At 42.3% G+C, this 18,230-nt stretch overlaps 2 protein-coding genes across 3 annotated transcripts; one reads left to right on the top strand and one right to left on the bottom strand.

The window, feature by feature from the left end:
- Nucleotides 1–2,317: 2,317 nt before the first annotated feature.
- Nucleotides 2,318–11,784, top strand: LOC110535254 (protein APCDD1-like). Its single transcript, XM_036936637.1, has 4 exons — nucleotides 2,318–2,701; nucleotides 3,029–3,224; nucleotides 5,520–6,072; nucleotides 10,904–11,784. Exons 1-4 carry the CDS (start codon nucleotides 2,656–2,658, stop codon nucleotides 11,378–11,380), a joined length of 1,272 nt encoding a protein of 423 aa, XP_036792532.1. The 5' UTR covers nucleotides 2,318–2,655; the 3' UTR covers nucleotides 11,381–11,784.
- Nucleotides 11,785–12,411: 627 nt separating this feature from the next.
- Nucleotides 12,412–18,197, bottom strand: vapa (VAMP (vesicle-associated membrane protein)-associated protein A). 2 transcript variants are annotated; one of them, XM_021619875.2, is made up of 6 exons: nucleotides 17,656–17,853; nucleotides 16,941–17,093; nucleotides 16,389–16,492; nucleotides 15,491–15,571; nucleotides 13,547–13,723; nucleotides 12,412–13,334 (listed from the first exon to the last, which is right to left on the bottom strand). In XM_021619875.2, exons 1-6 carry the CDS (start codon nucleotides 17,669–17,671, stop codon nucleotides 13,173–13,175), a joined length of 693 nt encoding a protein of 230 aa, XP_021475550.1. In that variant the 5' UTR covers nucleotides 17,672–17,853; the 3' UTR covers nucleotides 12,412–13,172.
- Between the last annotated feature and the right edge of the window lie 33 nt (nucleotides 18,198–18,230).

Genomic DNA, 18,230 nt, shown 5'->3' with positions numbered 1-18,230 from the left:
ATGTTAATGCCAGTGTAGCGAAATGCTTGTGCTTCTAGTTCCGACCATGCAGTAAAATCTAACAAGTAATCTAACAATTTCACAACAACTACCTTATACACACAAGTGTAAAGGAATTAATAAGAATATGTACATAGAAATATATGGATGAGCGATGGCCGAACGGCATAGGCAAGATGCAGTAGATGGTATAGAGTACAGTATATACATATGAGATGAGTAATGTAGGGTATGTAAACATTATATAAAGTGGCATTGTTTAAAGTGACCAGTGATACATTATTACATCCAATTTTTCATGATTAAAGTGGCTAGAGATTTGAGTCAGTATGCTGGCAGCAGCCACTCAATGTTAGTGATGGCTGTTTAACAGTCTGATGGCCTTGAGATAGAAGCTGTTTTTCAGACTCTCGGTCCCAGTTTTGATGCACCTGTACTGACCTCGCCTTCTGGATGACAGCGGGGTGAACAGGCAGTGGCTCGGATGGTTGTTGTCCTTGATGATCCTTTTGGCATCAGGTGTCCTTGATGATCTTCCTGTGACATCAGGTGTTGTAGGTGTCCTGGAGGGCAGGTAGTTTGCCCCCGGTGATGCGTTCTGCAGACCTTACTACCCTCTGGAGAGCCTTACGGTTGTAAGTGGAGCAGTTGCCGTACCAGGCGGTGATGCAGCCCGAAAAGATGCTCCCGTTTGTGCATCTGTAAAAGTTTGTGAGCTGCTCTTTTCATCTCCTCACAGACACTCCCTCATTCATACTCTGGTCCTTCAATGGAGGATCTCCATTAAACATGTCTTTTTGTCCAAGATTATTCTGTGTCCGGTGTCTGGGAAACTGTCCCAACGTGCATGTAGGAGTGCTTTTATGTTATAATTCTAAAGCACAGCTTAGCACCTGACAGTCAACATTGGGAAACAGGTAGTGCTATTTCACACATCCTTGTTTCACTGAAACAAGTTAAAACATTGGTGAAAATGTATCAACATGTATGTAGGGAAGGGATGGGGGGGATGGAGAAGGTGTGACAGGATGTCAGTCAGTGATTGGTGTCAAGTTGAAATACTTGTACTTTATAGCATGTTGACTAACTTCAATACCTCTTTGTCCAGACATTGACATTGAGGAAACATTCATATCTCCTTGATTAAACTAAACTAAACAAACTGAGATTTGATATCAGACCCTTTCAATGCCTTCATCAATTGCAATACTAAGTACTCATTCAAGACATGCCCATTCATGGACATTAAATATTATTTTTCTATTTTCTCAGGTTGCATTTTCACCCCTCTGAGCATCAAAAGGGCATCCAACGCAGCAAGCATGTTTCATTAAGCAACACGAATGCCCTTAGTAAGTCTATTTTGGTCTTGTTAAATACACTCAGGTTCCCTGGAGGGTTTGGGTGAGCCAGTGCTAGGCTGCTAGTAGGCTGGCAGACAGCCTGTGACCACAAGGAGTAGACTCTCACTCCTGCACACACACGCGCGCGCGTGTGCACGCACACAGCTCAGAACACACACCAAGGTGAGACCTTCTGCGACTTAGTAGATGAATATCAAAATATAAGGACGCTGAAGTTGGCCATAATGATGGTAGCGATATTGTAAATATAATTATTTAGAACCGACAATGTCTTGTTTACATTGATAAATAGATTATGCATTTTGACAGATATGTCTGGATACAATGTATCAAATAATATATTATCTCAGTGCGTGAATTGATTATCTTACTGCAATACAAGACAGACTGTACAGTAACTAAGAAGGAGTTGTCCATTTGCAGAATCTTGCTATTGGACTTCACAACGTTAGAATAAAAAGCTTGGGTGTCTCATTCGACTTCGCTATTGACTTCAGGAGCAGGATTTCATGCTGCAGGCTTCTTGTATGTTTAGATTCAACCATACGGATACATAATTAATGTAGCTGTCACTGAGGAAATGCAGTTAGATTGGAGCGAGAGGGGATTTTTGACCACGCGCTGACAGATATCTGCCTCACTACTCAACTGCAAGGCATATTTATATTCCACCAAATTATTCATAACCCATCAGATTTAAATGTAAATAGTGAATGCATTTATGTTGCATTTATATTGCTATAGCCTGATGTAACATTTAGATATTGTATGATGTGTGTGTTGTATAGTGGATTCATGTATGGCAATACCCTGAACATGTATTTCTTTGAATGTGTGTGTGCAGACCTAGGTGTTCTTATTCTGTAGTTGGTTATTTTGACTTTGATCATGTTCAGAATGTGGTTTGACTCATCGGTTTGTTTGGGGGGGGGGGGGGGGGGGGGGACGACAGAGCGAGATGTTCGTCCAATTTAAAATATTTTTTTAGAAGTCGGATAAGAGGAAAAATATATCAAAATAAATTACAAAGTTCCTCTATGAGTCACATTGAACAACGACGTTATTAGTATATTATGAAATGAACTCGTATCAGGGCATCAAGCCAAGTTTCTGATAATGATTGACATCGAAATGTTCTGCGATGTATTTTATTATTCTGCAATGAACGGTTGGTGATGAAAGGAACAAATGAGAAGAACGGCAACTGATAAGGAATAATACTTGTTAATGGACATAGGAGTGGTTCTTAGATAATAAATAAAAAAAGGTGTCGTCTCAGTCAAGACGAACAATGTTACTGATACAATGGATTGTCTCTACTGCTGTTCTTTTCAATGGTGAGTTTGGAACATTCAGGTTTAAGTATTTACTAGTGATGTAGCCGAAATATTTTTTATTACGTATCTATATTGGGCGATAGCCTATAATGTTAATTTATATGTAGCCTACCTATTATTTTCAAAATGTAATTATGAACAACACGTAGTGGATGATTGTTATATTTGAGAATTTAGTAATAGATCTAGCAATGCATGCACTCTATTGCCATGTTTGTATAGTACACTTTTCATAAATGTGTGGTATGCTACTAACGCATTTATAATTTTAAAAAAAATCGAACTCATGGAAAAGTTTATAATAACATCACTCTTTCTCCACTCCAGGTATTTGTCATGGCTCTCTACTTCACTCAGACATAAGAGCCAGTGTCGGGACCTTGGGGAGGAAACATGGGCAGCAGCATCAACACGCTGCTATTGTGGAATTTCAGTGTCAGTACATGCTCAAACATCTCCAAAGTGGAGGCCAGATCTCAGTGCATATGCCACCCAACATCGCAGGCCACTGGGTATCCACCAGGTAATATAATGTGTAACATGCGCAATTAAACTGTTTGTTATGAACCCATATTAAGTACAGCATTGTAAGAATGTATAGTCAATATATTGTAGCGATGTCAAAGGGTAGTCCTGACTGGACCTTGAACACAGGACCTTGCAGCTGTAGACACTTCAGCTGGTATTCAAATATATTTTACATTTTTATTTAACCTTTATTTAACTTATTTTAAGATATCTTAACTTCTTGCATAGGTTGCTAGGCTTTGCGTTTTGTATTTATTAAGGATCCCCATTAGTTCCTGCGAAGGCAACAGCTACTCTTCCTGGGGTCTAGCAACATTAAAGCAGTTATATAAAATAATAATATAAAATAATAATAATTTAAAAATTAAAACATATTACTTGACATTACATTTCATAATACATTAAGTGTGTGCCCTCAGGCCTCTACTCTACTACCACATATCTACAATACAAAATTCCATGTGTACAGTATGTGTGTGTCCAGTGTGTGTGTTAGCAATTGTATGCGTGTGTCTGTGCCTGTGTGTGTGTCTCGTCACGGTCCCCGGTGTTGCATAATGTGTATTTTTATCTGTTTTTTAAATCTGATTCTACTGCTTGCATCATTTATATGACGTGGAATAGAGTTACATGTAGTCATGGCTCTGTGTAGTACTGTGGAATAGAGTTCCATGTAGTCATGGCTCTATGTAGTACTGTGGAATAGAGTTCCATGTAGCCATGGCTCTATGTAGTACTGTGGAATAGAGTTCCATGTAGTCATGGCTCTATGTGGTACTGTGGAATAGAGTTCCATGTAGTCATGGCTCTATGTAGTACTGTGGAATAGAGGTCCATGTAGTCATGGCTCAATGTGGTACTGTGGAATAGAGTTCCATGTAGCCATGGCTCTATGTAGTACTGTGGAATAGAGTTCCATGTAGTCATGGCTCTATGTGGTACTGTGGAATAGAGTTCCATGTAGTCATGGCTCTATGTAGTACTGTGCGCCTCCAATAGTTTGTTCTGGACTTGGGGATTGTGAAGAGACCTCTGGTGGCATGTCTTGTGGGGTATGTATGGGTGTCCGAGTTTAAACAAACAGCTCGGTGCATTCAGCATGTCAATACTTCTTACAAAAACAGTAGTGATGAAGTCAATCTCTCCTCTACTTTGAGCCATGAGAGATTGCTCTCCGTGTACATTTAAGGGCCAGCCGTGCTGCCCTGTTCTGAGCCAATTGTACATTTCCTAAGTCCCTCCATGTGGCACTTGATCACATGACTGGACACTAGTCCAGGTGCGATAAAACTAGGGCCTGTAGGACCTGCCTTGTTGATAGTGCTGTTAAGAAGGCAGAGCAGTGCTTTATTTTGGCCAGACTTCTCCCCATCTCAGCTACTGTTGCATCAGTGTATTTTGACCATGACAGTTTACAATCCAGGATTACTCCAAGCAGTTTAGTCACCTCAACTTGCTCAATTCCAAGATTTAGTGAAGGTTTAGGGTTTAGTGAATGATTTGTCCCAAATACAATGCTTTTAGTTTTGAAATATTTAGGACTAAATTATTTCTTTCCACCCATTCTGAAACTGACTCCAGCTCTTTGTTAAGCAGTGATTTCACTCGCTGTAGTAGCTGACGTGTATACTGTTGAGTCATCCATCCGCGTACATAGACACACTGGCTTTACTCATGCCACTTCAAGCCAGTGGCATGTCATTTATTTATTGCCTTACCTCCCTAATCTTACCTCATTTGCACACTCTGTATGTAGATTTTTTTCTATTGTGTCATTGACTGTACGTTTGTTTATTCCATGTGTAACTCTGTGTTGTTGTTTGTGTCGCACTGCTTTGCTTTATCTTGGCCAGGTCACAGTTGTAAATGAGAACTTGTTCTCGACTGGCCTACCTGGTTAAATAAAGGTGAAAAAAAAAAATAATAATTAGTCAAGATTTAAATAATTAAGTGGTCTAGACAGCTGCCCTGGGAAATGGCTGATTCTACCTGGATTATGTTGGAGTGGCTTCCATTAAAGAACACCCTCTGGGTTAAAGGTCACTCACTACACGATACAGTATAATAGCACTGTTCTGTATGTAAGCCTACTTGACACAACAACAGGTTCAGCTTCAGACTTCTTAGTGTAAAGTCTTAGGTGTTGAATCGAACTGGTGCAATTAAAGGTGGTGGTGGGGGGTGGGGGGGGGGGGGGGGGTCGACTCTAGTTACCCACCAGACTCACTGCATAATACCGAAATAACAAATAATTTGACTAAGCCAATTTCATGAATGTTTTCCCCATCAGCTGTGAGGTCAGGCCTGGGTCAGAGTTCATCACCAGGTCCTATCTCTTCCACCACAACCACACCTTCCAGGTCCTCCAGTTCCACTACCGGGACAACCGCTGCTCCTCCCCCACATACACCCTCCTCGCCCGGGGCAATCTGTACCTGCGCCAGGCCTCCTGGGTGGTCCGCGGAGGCACCGAGGCCGACTATCAGCTTCACAGCGTCCAGGTTGTGTTCCACAGCCCCGAGGCAGCCATGGACCTCAGCCAGTGGCTCAAGCCCAGCTGTGGACCTCCATCCCTAGGTAGAGGGGGAAAGTGGGAGCCCTGGGAGCCCCACGTCAGCTATGACTTGTGGAGTGAGGAGGAGCAGGGGAGGGACTGTGCCCATAGGCTGGGCTTCACTATGAATGAGCTGCAGCTGGTGCGTGTGGAGCGGCGCCGCCATCATGGTGTCTGGCTCCCTGATGACCACACCGAAGAGCTCTTCCTGGGGGACGTCCACACTGAGCACACCCAGAGGACCCACCACACACCCTCCAGCTACCAGCCGCCACTGCAGAACACCAAGGTCAGACATAGAGATATATAATATATTTTATGCTCTAATCTATTCTACTATATTTCGATGGTCAGAGTCCCCTTATTATCACTTACATACCGAGACCCCATGAGAGAGAATCCTTTTAGATTTTTGGGCAGACAGTATCATTTTAGAGTATTTGTGAATCGTGAATCTGTTTGTCAAATCCCTACCAACTGAAAAGTGTTGTGGGTATTAAAGATGACAAACTGTTACAGCAATGAAACCACACATGTACAGTAATTGATGCGTGATATTCCAGGGCTGTGTATTCCTATTTCCTTTCAACAATCACAGTATTGTCTGTATGTTTTTGTACACAACGACAGACACGTTATGTGAAATGGGAGAGAATATGAATTGTGCAAACTGCAAACCCAGCAGTAGAGAAGATCCATGGATTGCAGTGATCATCCGTTGTTTAGTTTTCCACGGGCGCTCTTCAAAGAGAATAGCAAAGAGTGGCGCATTATGTTCTGCTCTGAATTTCTGAATTCCTGCCCTTACTCTGTGGTAGTGTTGGTGCCTGAGGCTGTATCAAGGACCGAGGGATAAAACTGGAGCCGGACCAGAGAGATGGAACCAGGCCTTCAGTTCAGAAGCTCCCTCCTTTCCTCCCACTCACAAAAGGATTCGTCCCTTTCATGCCCCCCCCCCCCCCCCCCCCCCCCCCCCTCACCCCCCAGCATTTACCCATCTATCTACTAGCATGTTTTTTTTTTTAACTAACACCAACAACTCCCAGCCTATAAAGTGTCAGGTCAATGTAAATGAGCTGTGGTTAAAAGCGGAGGCGATTGATGTTGAAAGTGACTCATGCATGCAGTGGTGTTGGAGATACAGTCAGCCTTGAATGACTAGAGTTAGTCAGTCGTTCAGCTATAACGTTAATCTCATGCTCAACCACTGAGTGCAATCTAAAAAGGGCTCCACACATAACAGGGCTTGTTGAGCTTATTTACGAGATTGAACTCACAACCCAATGAGTGTAAACAAGGATCAAAAACCATGAAGGCGTATGATGATATTTTTTATGTTCTGGATGTGAAAACAGCTTATTTTATTTGTCTATTAAGCTGTATCTCTGTATTCCCCGCTAATGTCCTTTTGAAACACGCACCTGTGGCTGATACTGTTTAATGAAGGACTTGGGACCAAGGCTGCTTTTCAAAGAGCCCCATCCAGAGAAGAGAGGAGAAGTAGCCCCATCACCAAGGGTATTTTCCAGGCCAGAGAGAAGCTTTTGATTCTTTGCCTTTGGTGGTTGTTTTCATCCCTGCCATCAATCTAGGATGGCAGACCCATGTTAAATGATCTGTTTATTATCTATGCATAGTTACTTTACCCCTACCTACATGTCAGTGGAGGCTCCTTAGAAGAGGAAGTAGAGGACCATCCTCCTAAGTGAATTTCATTAAAACAAAATTAAAAACATTTAAAAAGGTAACCTTTTTAGATAAAACTATACTAAATATATTCACGTCACCAAATAATTGATTGAAACACACTGTGTTGCAATGAAGGTCTACAGTAGCCTCAACAGCACTCTGTAGGGTAGCACCATGGTGTAGCCGGAGGACAGCTAGCTTCCATCCTCCGTTCTCACCCTCTTCCATAGACTTACACAGTAATTATTACAACTTCTGGAGGACGTCCTCCAACCTATCAGAGCTCTTGCAGCATGAACTGACATGTTGTCCACCCAATCAAAAAATCAGAGAATGAATCTAGTACTGAAAGCATAAGCTACAGCTAGCTAGCACTGCAGTGCATAAAATGTGGTGAGTAATTGATTCAAAGAAAGAGAAAGACAATAATTGAACAGTTTTCAACAAATTCATTTCTTCAAAAATGAAGGAGAGGCGAGATTTTGTGATTTCTTTTCACTTTTAGTTTCACTTACTTAGCTAGCAAATGCAGCTGGCTAGTCGAGCCTACTCAAACACCTGGCTCAAACAGGGGGATGCTATGTTAGCTAGCTGGCTATGACTATCCAACATAACACTGGAACTCTTCCAAGTCAAGGTAAGCTTTTTGTTTTATACATTTATTGCCGCCAGAGCTGCCGGTGTAACTGCTAAACTGCTTACCGACTATACACTGTAATGTTACTGCATGATTGTAGTGGGTTTACTAACACGTTAGTTATATTATCTACAGTGCCTTGCGAAAGTATTCGGCCCCCTTGAACTTTGCGACCTTTTGCCACATTTCAGGCTTCAAACATAAAGATATAAAACTGTATTTTTTTGTGAAGAATCAACAACAAGTGGGACACAATCATGAAGTGGAACGAAATTTATTGGATATTTCAAACTTTTTTAACAAATTAAAAACTGAAAAACTGGGCGTGCAAAATTATTCAGCCCCTTTACTTTCAGTGCAGCAAACTCTCTCCAGAAGTTCAGTGAGGATCTCTGAATGATCCAATGTTGACCTAAATGACTAATGATGATAAATACAATCCACCTGTGTGTAATGAAGTGTCCGTATAAATGCACCTGCACTGTGATAGTCTCAGAGGTCCGTTAAAAGCGCAGAGAGCATCATGAAGAACAAGGAACACACCAGGCAGGTCCGAGATACTGTTGTGAAGAAGTTTAAAGCCGGATTTGGATACAAAAAGATTTCCCAAGCTTTAAACACCCCAAGGAGCACTGTGCAAGCGATAATATTGAAATGGAAGGAGTATCAGACCACTGCAAATCTACCAAGACCTGGCCGTCCCTCTAAACTTTCAGCTCATACAAGGAGAAGACTGATCAGAGATGCAGCCAAGAGGCCCATGGTCACTCTGGATGAACTGCAGAGATCTACAGCTGAGGTGGGAGACTCTGTCCATAGGACAACAATCAGTCATATAGCACAAATCTGGCCTTTATGGAAGAGTGGCAAGAAGAAAGCCATTTCTTAAAGATATCCATAAAAGGTGTAGTTTAAAGTTTGCCACAAGCCACCTGGGAGACACACCAAACATGTGGAAGAAGGTGCTCTGGTCAGATGAAACCAAAATTGAACTTTTTGGCAACAATGCAAAACGTTATGTTTGGCGTAAAAGCAACACAGCTGAACACACCATCCCCACTGTCAAACATGGTGGCAGCATCATGGTTTGGGCCTGCTTTTCTTCAGCAGGGACAGGGAAGATGGTTAAAATTGATGGGAAGATGGATGGAGCCAAATACAGGACCATTCTGGAAGAAAACCTGATGGAGTCTGCAAAAGACCTGAGACTGGGACCGAGATTTGTCTTCCAACAAGACAATGATCCAAAACATAAAGCAAAATCTACAATGGAATGGTTCAAAAATAAACATATCCAGGTGTTAGAATGGCCAAGTCAAAGTCCAGACCTGAATCCAATCGAGAATCTGTGGAAAGAACTGAAAACTGCTGTTCACAAATGCTCTCCATCCAACCTCACTGAGCTCGAGCTGTTTTGCAAGGAGGAATGGGAAAAAAATTTCGGTCTCTCGATGTGCAAAACTGATAGAGACATACCCCAAGCGACTTACAGCTGTAATCGCAGCAAAAGGTGGCGCTACAAAGTATTAACTTAAGGGGGCTGAATAATTTTGCACGCCCAATTTTTCAGTTTTTGATTTGTTAAAAAAGTTTGAAATATCCAATAAATGTCGTTCCACTTCATGATTGTGTCCCACTTGTTGTTGATTCTTCACAAAAAAATACAGTTTTATATCTTTATGTTTGAAGCCTGAAATGTGGCAAAAGGTCGCAAAGTTCAAGGGGGCCGAATACTTTCGCAAGGCACTGTAGGTGTTACTGTCACAATAAATCTAAATATACTGAACAAAAATATAAAACAAAACATGCAACAATTTCTAAGATTTTACTGAGTTAGAGTTAAAAACTCAGTCTATTTAAATAAATTAATTAGGTCCTAATCTATGGATTTCACATGAATGGGAATACAGATATGCATCTGTTGGTCACAGAATTAGAAAACCAGTCAGTATCTGGTCAGTACCAGTCAGTATCCACCATTTGCCTCATGCAGCGTGACACATCTCCTTCACTTGGCGTTGATCAGGCTGTTGATAGTGGCTTGTGGTATGTTGTCCCACTCCTCTTCAATGGCTGTGTGAAGTTGCTGGATATTGGTGGGAACTGGAACACGTTGTTGTACACGTCGATCCAGAGCATCCCAAACATGCTCAATGGGTGACATGTCTGGTGAGTATGCAGGCCATGGAAAAACGGGGGCATTTTCAGCTTCCAGGAATTGTATACACATCCTTGCTACATGGGGCCATGCATTAGCATGTTATGCTGAAATGTGAGGTGATGGCGGCAGATGAATGGCACGACAATGGGCCTCAGGATCTTGTCATGGTATCTCTGTGCATTTAAATTTCCATCAATAAAATGCAATTGTGTTCGTTGTCCATAGCTTATGCCTGCCCATACCATAATCCCACCACCACCATGGGGTACTCTGTTCACAACGTTGACATCAGCAAACCACTTGCCCACATGACCCCATACATGTGGTCTGCGGGTTGTGAGGCCAGTTGGATGTACTGCAAAATTCTCTAAAACAACATTGGAGGTGGCTTATGGTAGTCAGCATGCCAATTGCACACCCCTTCAAAACTTGAGACATCTGTGGCATTGTGTTGTGTGACAAAACTGCAAATTTTAGAGTGGCATTTTATTGTCCTCAGCACAAGGTGCACCTGTGTAATGAAACATGGGACCAGCCCTTTACATGATGCATTTATATTTTTGTTCAGTGTATATAAATGATCACAGCTCATGATCATGCCATTATTAGTGTGCATAACAACCAACCTGACTAATTCCCTCTTGGTCTTCAGTGGACCACATGAGGGTTACCCCAATGGACCGGGCCACCACCTCCCTGCTCAACGTCTTCCGGTGCAAGGAGTGCGGGGCGGAGGGCTCATGGCGCCAGGGCCTGGAGCAGGATGTCACCCCCACCCATGGCTGTGCTGCCCTGGGCATCCGGCTGCCCCACACTGAGTACGAACTCTTCCGCATAGAGCGAGACTATGCGAAACGCCTCCTTCTCTTCAACGGCCAGAGGCCCACGGATGGCTCCAGCCCTAACCAGCCCCACATGACAGCCACCTCCTACCAGGTTCCCCTGGTGCAGTGTGCAGGGGCTGGCCATGGGCCAGCGGAGTGGAGGGAAACTGACGAGCTCCAAAGACTGTGGAGTAGCTGCTGCAGACACAGAGGTGGTGGCATGGTGGATATGGTTAGACTACTGCTTATTGCTGCTATCTCCGTTCTGCATCTCAGGTCGGAGTAGCTGAATGTTATTGTTGTTGTGGAGCAGCACTTCATTGACTGTGTATTGGACTTTCAGACTCTTTGAATACAGCATATGTAATTGCAATGTTGAATTGTTACATTCTATTATTCAGAGTCGTGTTCAGTAGACATCAAAAGAAGAAAACACTTTGACAGGAAGTGAAACTGGGAAGTACTGTACTTGTCCAATAAGAAATGCATTTTTCCTATGGTGTGCCCAACACAACATAAGTTGTCTATGGCCGTGATTCAATCTGACTGTGATTTGTCAACAATGTGCCATTTAAATCAGCGATAGACAGTTTCTACATACATTTTTGGACTTGTAATTGAATTATATATTTTTTATTTATTTAACTAGGCAAGAACAAATTCTTATTTACAATGACGGCCTACCCCGGCCAAACCCTAATGAGGCTGGGCTAATTGTGCACCGCCCTATGGGACCCAATCACAGCCAGTTTTGATACAGCTTGGATTCAAACCAGGGTCTGTAGTGATGCCTCTAGCACTGAAGTGCAGTGCCTTAGACCACTGCGCCCCTCAATGCACATTGATTCTTGAAGACTATAACTTATAAATGCCTCATGAGCTTAGTTCAACTGTCATACCCAATCAGAACCCAGAATAACTTTTTTAAACTCCAATATTTGTAAATGTAAACTCTGTATAGCCTCAAAACATGGTTGAAACTATACATTTGATATAAGAGATGGGCGGTGGCTTCGTTATAGATTTAACTGCTGATTGGCCCTAATGACCTATTCGGTAATTTACAAATGAGCTGACATATGCAGCGTTTACCATGAATGCAGTCTCCGCAAAAATTGCCTTTAAAAGCTGCATTGTCGACAAAGCGCAATCAGATTGAATCCTGGCCTGTGGTATCATGTTTCATGCAGCTCACTTCAATGACATTTGCATGTTCAACAGTTTGCGATTTTGGAGTTAACAAAATGGAGGTTATCGAATACAAATGAAGCCTTGCTCTTCCTCAAAGACAAAAGATAAACAAAGATGACAAGCCACTAGAATGTTAAAGATTTTATTTATTTTTCATCAATGTTAAATACCATGGGACAGGACTGCAAGAACGTAGATATTTTTGCCTCACAAGGGATATAGAATTTGTTTAAAGGAAAAAAAAAAATTCTAGAAAGAATAATAATAAAAATTCATTTTTTATAATTGTGTGTTTATGTCAGTAGGGAAAAGGAAAAGTAGGAGACACCTATATTCCCAGCATACTGTATCTTTTCACATACCTCAAGAAAAACCAAGATTAGAAGAATTGAGTGAAAATGAGAATGTTTAGGCAACATGTAGCAGAGTCTTTTGTTTGGAAGGCTATTTCTTCATCCCATTTTCTTAAAATTATTAAAATAACAGGACAAGACACTGAACATTCAAACTCTTATTAAAACCACAGAGAGAGAGAGCTCATTTTTTATTTATTTTTTGCTTCCGATTTCAACCAAGGTCACAAACCCAGTGCCCCGACTCACCTGTTATCAATGCTCTGACAAATGTACAATTTACATTTTCCCCCAAAACATCCCTCCCCTGATTCCTCACCCCAAAAAAAGATCAGGAAAAACCCCCAAAAAAGGAGAAAGCTCATTCTTCTGTTTTTCCACGTGTACTAACCATGTGAGATTGTAAAAGGCGAGGCCTGCTTATGATTGGGTACACAGAACATATGTACGTAGGCCGTGAGCTGGCGCTACGGCCAGGCCCTTGGAGACAAACGAGCCCATGCCGGCTCACTTTTCTTTTCTCTCGCTCCACGCCTACAAGACAAACTTCCCTAGGAAGAATCCGATGAAGATGGCTGCTATGACGACCAGTAGCGAGGGAAGGGAACTGGAAGAATGCTGTTTGCTCATCGTGGCGCCCGAGCTGGAGACTATGTTGTCTGACCGGTGGGCCTTCCTCATCCTCAGGCCCTCGTCCTGAGAGGACAAACACAGTAGGTTAGAACCCCAAAGCTTTCCCACATGCCACTGTGACATTATTTCTCCCGTTTTCAGGGGCGTAACACCACAGCCATAGGCCGAAGCCAATATCATCTTAACAAGAACATTGTCTTCACAATATGTTTGTATATCGCCAATATATAATACTATTCTAATACCACCTCAATCTTAGACATCACACAACCTACCTTGAGTTGTCTGTTCTCGTCTGAGAGTTTGCCCACATCATACTGCAGCCTCTTGCACTCGTCCATCAGTTTCTTAATCTCAGAGTCGTCCACGGACGCGCTGATTGGCTTGGGCGCCGATGTGCCGTCAGCGTTGGAGTTGAGGACGGGGGCAGCTTTGGTTGCATCAACATCATCCTGGAAGCAAGGAAAGTGGAAAAAGGTGGCGAAAAGACAAACGTGAACAAGAGGCTAGTTTCCCTCCTGACATTGCTGTACATTCCAACCACACAAACTCAACACGCTTTAGAGTAGACCAAACTTCATGAAACTGTTAAGCAGATGGAAATTATTTTTTTTTTATTAAAAAAAAAATATGGTGTTAATTAGTTTGAAATTAGTATGAAGCGGTAATACGTTTTCATTCAAACTACCATTCTAATTACAACCAGCTACGGCAGGGGAATAATTATTTTGGGTAGATGAGAAGTTATTTCTAAATTATATATATATATTAAACAGACCTTTCTCTAATCCACAAATTAATTTCGACAAGAGAAAGAAAAAAAAAAAACATTCTGTGCGGCCCTCCATTGAATTTTGAAAGGCTAGTGTGACCCTTCAGCCAAAAGGTTTGCCCACCCCTGGCCTACAGTGAGTAAACGACACCTGAACTTCAACTTCCTGTCCTGCCACAAACCTGCCACTCCCTGCCTCGCACTGAGCTGGGTGCTGACATGAACTCTGGGAGGTTGCTGGCGTCGTGGGCTGCCAGGTGGTGCCTGGTTCCCAGGGGTGTGCAGTACTCTCCGGGGGTGAAGGCTGCTCTGTCGCCCAGGTGTCTGGTGCTGAGCTTGGGGGTCTGCTCTGGCCCTGGGGTGATGAGGGGTCTGCCCATGGCCCTACCATGAGTCTCCCTGGTACTACCGCTAGGCTATCGCACGAGTGGGGGGGCACAAGCAACATGCATGCCAATAGAGAATGTATATAGCTTTGGATTGTTAAGTGGTTGCTTGGATTGTAGGGTAGAACATTCGACACTCAATGTATTATAAACGGTTATACACTCTTACTGTGTTGAACAAACAAAACGGACCTATCACATACTAGGAACAAGCGGTGAGTATTTCAGATATGACTTTGGTGAAGTTTGAGGTAGAAATGCTGGTTAGTACAGCAGCTATTTACTTAAAATCATCAGAAATCCATGATATCATTAGCACCCATCAAATGACTGTACCTAGGCAAAGGCAGAGAAAGGAACAACCAACAGTAACAGGGCAAGGAGAGGGAGAGAAATCCAAGTAGAATCTAGGAGAAAATGTGAAAAAGATGCATTGACAGACAACATTGACCTGTGGCCGTGACAACAGTACAACATTGACCTGTGGCCGTGACAACAGTACAACATTGACCTGTGGCCGTGACAACAGTACCACATTGACCTGTGGCCGTGACAACAGTACCACATTGACCTGTGGCCGTGACAACAGTACAACATTGACCTGTGGCCGTGACAACAGTACAACATTGACCTGTGGCCGTGACAACAGTACAACATTGGAGGTATAATATCAAACAATTATAAACTGGGTGGTTTGAGGCCTGAATGCTGATTGGCTGAAAGCTGTGGTATATCAGACCGTATACCAGGGGTATGACAAAACATGTATTTTTAGTGGTCTAATTACGTTGGTAACAAGTTTATAATAGCAATAACGCCCCTCTGGAGTTTGTGATATATGGTCAATATGCCACGGCGAAGGGCTGTGTCCTAGCATTCCACGTTGCGTCGTGCTTAGGAACAGCCCTTAGCCGTGGTATATTGGCCATTATATATATATATATATATATATATATATATATATATAACACCCCCTCGTGCCTTATTGCTTAAATATATGGCAGCTGATAGAATTTCCACTCCTTTGGAAAGTCCAGCCTTTACTACTGTACACTACCTACCATTTTATCGTTGTCAGTGGGCAGTTCGAACACACATCTCAGCTTGGAGTCCATGAAATCATCTGGCGTTGCATCTTTCCACTGTGGAGATTCAACAAGTAGAAGTTGAGATTGACAAGTAGATGATAAGGTGAACAACACGGATCGATCAGTTGATCACAGGGTCCGCTGATGGAATAACAATGAACATGCAATACTGTCAGTTACTTGTCTATAGACATTAGGATGTGGAAATGCTGATATATCTGTGTAATATGCCATTTGCTGCCCTCTGCTGGAGAAATCATAAAAATCATTTTGAATACAGTACTGTAGGATTCTCCAACTGGCAGACCAAATAATTTTATTTGGCCCACTAAATTCTGAGCGAAAACAAAATACGTTGGGGGGGGGGGGGGGGCATAAGACTAAAAATACCAGCAAATCAGCTCCAAGTGATTTTAATTTTGGAAATCTGTTCCAAAGTATTCCCACGCATAAGAGAGATACAGTATGTGATTATATATCAAATAAATGCAAACAAGATTTTAAATGATTATGTTTTAGTGAAATAGTATACATGTTGTGCTTTATGTTAGTAGCTATGTCATCAAAGGAAAACCTGCTTTTTAATATTTACAGGCTTCAGTACTGCAGGGATCATCAACTAGATTCAGTGGCTGGTCAGGGGGCTTGATCATAATTCCAAATAATTTGTATACTGTTGACCGCAAGAAGTCAACAGTATACAAATTATTTGGAATTATGATCAAGCCCCCTGACCAGCCACTGAATCTAGTTGATGATCCCTGCAGTACTGAAGCCTGTAAATATTAAAAAGCAGGTTTTCCTTTGATGACATAGCTACTAACATAAAGCACAACATGTATTTGGTAGCAATGTGGACAGGAAAACTTACCACTGCATCCATGTCTGTAGCAGTGGATGGTGCAAAGATTGTCTGTACCATGAATTTGTGTTTACTTTTTTCATTGGGGTCATAGTCAAAGGGCTGCAGCATTACTGTTGAGACAGAAGATATGGGGTCAAAACTGGGGTCATGACTATGCATACATATAGGCCTACTGATACATGCATTTGACATTTACATGCCTGATTCGTCTGTACTTGAAGTGGCAGGTAGCCTAGTGGTTAGTGCGTTGGACCATTAACCGAAAGGTTGCTAGATCGAATCCCAGAGCTGACAAGGTAAAAATCTGTCGTTCTGCCCCTGAACAAGGCAGTTAACCTACTGTTCCTAGGTCGTCATTGTAAATAAGAATTTGTTCTTAACTGACTTGCCTAGTTCAATAAAGGTAAAACAAAAAACTTACAAAGTCATACATTTAATTAAAGTGGAAATAGTGACAGGATATAATTTGTTCTTGTTTGGTGTTGTTGACAAAAAAGGGCTCGTTACATACATTTGGCAACACAGTGAAAAAGGTCTGCAAATACAGTGCAGCCTTACCAGAGACGGTGACAGTCGCTCCTGACTCAATCATGCCGCTGTTGGGCCGTACACAGTACCGGCGAGGTGCCGTAGTCTTCACTTTGAAGCATACTTTTCGGTCAGAGGGATTTTTGAGCTTGAGGTTTGTGGTCACTACATCTGTGAAGGGACCTGCATTCGAGAGAAAGGAGATGGTGTTGAGGGTCAATGGAGTCACCTGTACAATGCACACAACAGACGCAAATGACAACCAACGTAGACTCGTTATGGCAAATTATTTTCTATATAGTAAAATGACTCATTAAAACACAATAGTGTTAACTGTTGGCTAGGCTCAGATAAACATGTAGCTCAAGGCATAAAAACATAGCCAACTATAATGTGAAAATAGCCTACGGTTACACATAGTTAACTACACCTCGTTCTCAATGTGATGAGCACTAGGGATGCGCTCAACAAAATACCATAACAATGCATGAACTATCTGGACACTGTGCAAAGTGTCAATGAGTGGGATAGCTAGCTAGCATATGAGCGGTCAGTCAATCAGCTTCCTTTAGCTAGCTACTATTTCCATATTCAACAACTGCAATTTTAGCCGTGTCACCCTAGCTAGCTAGTTAAATAAATCCGTGAAAATAACAGTATATGTAATGACTGGTCTAGTCAAATCAGAATGTGTTGCTTGTTAGTTGAACCTATCTATCAGGCTAGTTAATGTTATAGTACTTACATGGCCAAACAACCATGTCAGTGACTATTATTTCAGGCTAACGTTAGCTAGCTATCAATGATCCCTGAGTGACTGACAGCAAACTAACGTTACAGTAGTTATCCGTGTCAATGCCACAGTAAGAAGTCAGCTAACTAGGGTCACTAGAGACCATACGCCCTCCGCGGCTGACGATAAATGTTGTGCAGTGATAACTAGCTAGCTAACTGGGTACAGGCCCATAAATCCTCGCTGCCATCTCAAAATGGCGGCGGTAAGCGAGAGGTTTCAGTAGGGTTGTTGAAGCTAACACATCCCCCCCGGAGTCGGTGACGTTAGCTAGCGTCTACAAGTGGTAGCTAGCCACCGACATTATTCATCTTACCTTTAAATTTGAGATCATACGGCGGTTCAATAACTATGATCTGCTCCAATTTAGACATTGTGTTGTTGAAAACTGTTCCAATGAGCCGGTGTTCAGAGCCAAAAAACGTGCACACGAGTTACAGTTGTTACGGGAGCGCGCAAAATACACATCACCGCGAAACCCGCGCTCTTCGCCTGAACCAGAGAGCAGATAAGTAAGTGTATGTACG

This window comes from Oncorhynchus mykiss, chromosome 11 (assembly GCF_013265735.2).
Source record: "Oncorhynchus mykiss isolate Arlee chromosome 11, USDA_OmykA_1.1, whole genome shotgun sequence".
NCBI classification, from domain to species: domain Eukaryota; kingdom Metazoa; phylum Chordata; class Actinopteri; order Salmoniformes; family Salmonidae; genus Oncorhynchus; species Oncorhynchus mykiss.
The sequence above is the reverse complement of the archived record's forward strand: the minus strand, read 5'-3'. Positions and strand labels throughout refer to the sequence as shown.

Bases quoted from the DNA above. Each gene is read 5' to 3' on its own strand.
- LOC110535254 (XM_036936637.1), top strand. From the start codon at position 2,656: ATGTTACTGATACAATGGATTGTCTCTACTGCTGTTCTTTTCAATG. The intron at 3,225-5,519 runs GTAATATAATGT...TTTCCCCATCAG, and splicing joins GGCCACTGGGTATCCACCAG to CTGTGAGGTCAGGCCTGGGT. The intron at 6,073-10,903 runs GTCAGACATAGA...CCAACCTGACTA, and splicing joins CGCCACTGCAGAACACCAAG to ATTCCCTCTTGGTCTTCAGT.
- vapa (XM_021619875.2), bottom strand. The intron at 16,493-16,940 runs GTAAGGCTGCAC...CTGTCTCAACAG, and splicing joins AGCGACTGTCACCGTCTCTG to TAATGCTGCAGCCCTTTGAC. The intron at 13,724-15,490 runs GTAGGTAGTGTA...CCTTGCTTCCAG, and splicing joins CCACTGACAACGATAAAATG to GATGATGTTGATGCAACCAA.